The following is a 4,789-nucleotide window of genomic DNA, read 5'->3' as shown; positions in this document are numbered from 1 at the left end:
GGCTATATATATTTCTTAAATAGGTTAAAGTCATAGAGATTTTTTTGGAATAGCACTTCGCCCTGGAGCGGTGCGCAATGCTATCTCATGCCGACCTCCTGGATGCTCGCCTCGGTGAGTTATCATCACCAAACTCCGGTCTTCAACTCTACTGTAAGCTGGAGGCACTTTTCATCTTAAATCAAACTCTGAAAATTGTCAATTTGCTTCTTATATTATCTTAATGTGACTGGAGTGATCTAAACTCGCTTAATTCATTGCAAAAGTAATTATTATTATTATTATATTACTGCGTAATTTGATTTAACAATTTCCTAAGGTATCGGTTTGATCGAATTGAATTAAGAGTATTTAAGGAGCAGATTGTAATGTGCATGCTGTATTGTGTGTGTCTGTCAAAGAGCTGCACTCGTTGCTCTTTTAATTTCTGTTTTTAAATGTCAGCTAATGTTAATGCATGTGCAAACATTCTTATGTATCTTTTGCCTTGTGTGCTGTATTTACCTAACATGTCCTTTTCTCTCCTAGCACAAATGTTTACTGTGCCAATCTCACCAGCTGTGGTTGTCTATGCAGGGATGAAGGATGCCGCCGCGGAGCTGCTGGGCCACAGGGAGGCTCTGAAGTGCAGGCTCGGCGGAGGAGGGGGACCTGACCCGGGACACTCGGGGGAGCTCGGCCCTGGCCCGGAAGGCGTGGAAGGGTCCACAATGCTTCCCGGTGATGATATCAGCAGCGGCGGGGGATCCAACACGGTGCAGGTCAACAGCAAAGAGCAAGACAAACAGCAGCAGAACAACAACAACTCCAGCCAGTCCGGAGGCGGACAGAGTCAGAGCCAGAGCCAGAGCCAGAGCCAGAGTCAGAGTCAGAGCCAGAAACAGAAGCGGCACCGGACCCGCTTCACGCCGGCGCAGCTCAACGAGCTGGAGAGGAGCTTCGCCAAAACGCACTACCCGGACATCTTCATGCGGGAGGAGCTGGCTCTGAGGATCGGCCTGACGGAGTCCAGAGTGCAGGTAGGAAGCATTGGAGTGGAGAGGGGAGATGAACCAAAGCTAGACACAAGTCATGCGGAGACCAAACGACAGAGACTGGTGCCGTTTGACATTTAGAAATAAAGCAAAAGCAGCATTCAAATACAGCTGCAACTCAAAAATGAAGACACGATACAGATACAGAAATATATCCAAATCAAATCAAAGCAACAGCAGCCTTCCAATTGCAAATGTTGTGTCTTAAGAAATCCTAGAATTTCTCAAATATATTTGTGTTTTCACTTTGTGAGCATTTCTAGATTTTTTCAAATTAGATTGCATATTTGAAATGCAGCATCGACTGTTGCTCCTAAATAATCAAAGTAACATTTCTTATACAAAGTTGCTATTTATTTTTGTCATGCCTCTATTCATTGTTTTGATGGTGGCTTTATATATGCTGCGTTATTAAGGATACGCTAAGGACAAACCCAAACTAAGACGTTATTGTCAGCAGCTTCCAATGAAATAATAATATAACGCATGATTAACAAATATATACATTATGTATAAGAAGTTCTGACAATGTATTCCAACTGAGCAAAATTATATTTGGTCTATTCATTAACTGAAGACATGTTATTTATAATACAATCTAAGTGAGCAGTCACTAAAGATGAAATACAGTGTGCAGAGACTTTTTGGTGATTTAAAATCCAAACACTATGTACACGTGTTTGTTCCACGCGCACCGTGCACACTCGAAATGACAGCAGGTATCTCACGAGATCCGCTCGTTACACGTTAGTTCCGTTACAACAAATCATCCTCTCTCACATCAGATCTGAGACTCAAAATAACAACTAATACTAGACAATGTTATTTAACCAAACGTTCTATTGCAGCATTTGCATACATGTTATAACCTCTACATTATCATTATTTCAGAATTATCCCATTGTAATCTAAAAAGAACCAAATGATTGCATCTGTATTACACTCCTTTAATCGCCTTCAGATAAAACGGACATTAACCTTTTAACAAACCTGCTGAGAGCTTCACTAAACCCTGTGTTTTTTATACGTTGAATGTCTCAATAATGTCAGCCATCTTTAGTCTGCACAAATACTTCATAAAATATCCAGCACATTAGGAATTATAGCGCCACCGCCTTATTAACTACCAATGGCAAATGCACTTGAGGCGCTCACATGTGAAATAATGCCATATAATAATCATTATTATTATTGAAAGGGGCGATTCAGTTTCTATAGCCTATTTCCATAAAATAAGAATTAGTGAAATGAGCTATGATGATAGTGCTGGAATAAAGGAGCAGATCCAGAGTCTGTCACTGCTCTCTGCGTCTTAATGCCGCTGAGGGTGCACCCTGTCTTTTTTTTTAAACGGAATGAGAAATTGCGTTTTCTTTCCTTTGAAGTGTAATGCATTTCAGGCCGGATTTCACGGCTGGCTACACGGGGGGAAGAGAGTGAGATTGTCCCGTTCTTATTACTGCGCCTCCACTTTCTCAAGCAAATCTTCACATTAATCATAGGCCTGCGCGTACAACCAAACCATAGGAGCTCAAGGACTCCTGGAAAAGTGTGTTTGTCACAGCAATAACATTATCTTTATTATCCGAGTGTGTGCTTTGCAATGGCTCCTCCCGAAGACGTAAACATTATAAAATAATTGTTACAATTTAAATGTTGTAGGCAATTTGGCATCGAAATAAAATCATAATATCTTCATCCCCAAAAAGCCGAGATAATTACGTATACAAATAGTAATGGGAATATCATTAAGGCAGGATGAGAAAAATAGTTCCCTAATTTCTAAAATGTTGCTAATACTTTGCACCAAAATGAAACAATGAAAATAATATCTTTATCTACTACATTTGTAAATGAAAATAGACATTGGAATGAGATGACATGAAAAGAAGGAAAAGAATAGTTCTCTAAAGTGTCAATATTTGTCATTCAATATAAATGTCTGCTATAACCAAGATGTAACCACACAGTTTATTAGACGTGTTACGGATCAAGATTAAAGAATAATAAAATACTTTTTTTTATTTGGAGACTTTTACGCACAAATCAGAACAAATCTATTGCGCATTTTTAAAAGCTGATATGATCCTGTAAACAAAGACATACATCGGTGTTTTTCTGCTCCAGATTTATTGTTGGTGCTTCGCATTATCATCATAATAACACGCTGATGTCACAACGTTTTTATGTGCACTCGCAGCTCTGATAACATGACCTGTCGGGTCTCCTGCAGCCATTACACCTCTTCTCCTCCTAACTCATCTCCTGTCTGTCCGCAGGTCTGGTTTCAGAATCGACGTGCCAAGTGGAAGAAGCGCAAGAAGACCACCAACGTGTTCCGGTCTCCGGGGACTCTGCTGCCGACGCACCACGGCCTGTCCCAGTTCAACGCAGCAGCAGTGGCCATGGGCGACAGTCTCTGCTCCTTCCACGCCAACGACGGCCGCTGGGCCACCGCGGGGATGCCCGTGTCTCAGCTGCAGCTCCCCCCGTCTCTGGGCCGCCAGCAGGCCATGGCGCAGTCCCTGTCTCAGTGTAGCCTCGGTGCAGGGCCGCCACCCAACTCCATGGGTCTGTCCCAAATGTCAAACAGCAACCTTCAATCACACCTCTACCAGCCCACTTTCCCCGGGATGGTACCCGCTTCCATGTCGGGCCCGTCCAACATGAGCCACTCGCCTCAGCTGTGCACGTCCCCGGACAGTGAGGTCTGGAGAGGGACAAGCATCGCGTCGCTGCGCCGCAAAGCGCTGGAGCACACAGTATCCATGAGCTTCACTTAGAAGAGACGAGAGCTTTTTCTTTTACTCACAGAGATCTTCTGCATTTAGTTCTTATTCATACAATCCACGATGCTCCGGGAGAAATACAACCAGGATTCTTGTTCAAATACAAAATCGCTGAACACATCTGGCATTTTTTCCCTCCAAAATCCAAATAACAGGAAGCTATTTATCCGGCCTATTGGTCTTTATCAAGCATATGACTGGTTCTATTTCAAGCTATAATTTATTATTTCGCATGTAGCCTATGACAACTATTTATTTGTCTATTTAAATTAACTTATTTGCTCTGTATTTATTTATTTGGCACATGCAGGCCTTTTATTGACATTTGCTTTGTGACTGACTTTTGAAGACACCTTCTGTGGATACTTTTAAATACAGAACCAAGATACAGATCCCTTTTTCCCACCTGCTGCACAGCATGCACATCTGAGGGGCCAAAGGGAGGCACAGTGGACAGCAGGAACAAGTCACCTGGAGGTTTTTAAGAACATGAGAGATTCACCTGAAGAAGGAAGAGCGATTTGACAGGAATCAGGACATCATGGAAGAGGACTTGACTGCATGTCCAAGGCAAAAAAAAATAAGGGACAAATCTATAAATGAAGACATGGAAACTGACTTAACTATAATCTGTTATATAGGATGTTTTGTGTAGCGGAAGCACTCTTGTTCCCATTTGGTCAGTTTGTGATAACTTATGTTTCCAAAATTATGTCTGTGCTTATTATCAAATTCTGACTTTCTTAAATGTTTAAAACCATTTTGTTTCATGGACATGTTTATATCAATTAAGTGTAAATGATCAAATAAAAATCATTTTCAATTACGTCACTACATGTATCAAGCCTCCTTTTTTTAATACAGAATCAGAGGCAAAAAACAGATATCTCCAAAAACCTCGACTTGTAATAACCTGTGTGACAAACATAGGTATTTGAATCATTTATGTATCTCTAGAAGTACAAT

The 4,789-nt window shown here is 41.4% G+C and overlaps 1 protein-coding gene across 1 annotated transcript; it reads left to right on the top strand.

The window, feature by feature from the left end:
• otpa (orthopedia homeobox a) lies at positions 1–4,586 on the top strand. The gene is made up of 3 exons (XM_034096449.1): positions 1–153; positions 577–1,019; positions 3,314–4,586. The coding sequence occupies exons 1-3, from the start codon at positions 78–80 to the stop codon at positions 3,815–3,817; spliced, it is 1,023 nt and encodes a 340-aa protein (XP_033952340.1). The 5' UTR covers positions 1–77; the 3' UTR covers positions 3,818–4,586.
• The last annotated feature ends 203 nt before the right edge of the window (positions 4,587–4,789 follow it).

This window comes from Pseudochaenichthys georgianus, chromosome 12, assembly GCF_902827115.2.
Source record: "Pseudochaenichthys georgianus chromosome 12, fPseGeo1.2, whole genome shotgun sequence".
NCBI classification, from domain to species: Eukaryota; Metazoa; Chordata; class Actinopteri; order Perciformes; family Channichthyidae; genus Pseudochaenichthys; species Pseudochaenichthys georgianus.
This window is presented reverse-complemented; position numbering and strand designations above follow the sequence as displayed.

Coding starts and splice junctions, on each gene's coding strand:
- otpa (XM_034096449.1), top strand. CDS start 78: ATGCTATCTCATGCCGACCTCCTGGATGCTCGCCTCGGTGAGTTATCA. Junction 154..576: donor CTCCGGTCTTCAACTCTACT/GTAAGCTGGAGG, acceptor TTGTCTATGCAG/GGATGAAGGATGCCGCCGCG. Junction 1,020..3,313: donor TGACGGAGTCCAGAGTGCAG/GTAGGAAGCATT, acceptor GTCTGTCCGCAG/GTCTGGTTTCAGAATCGACG.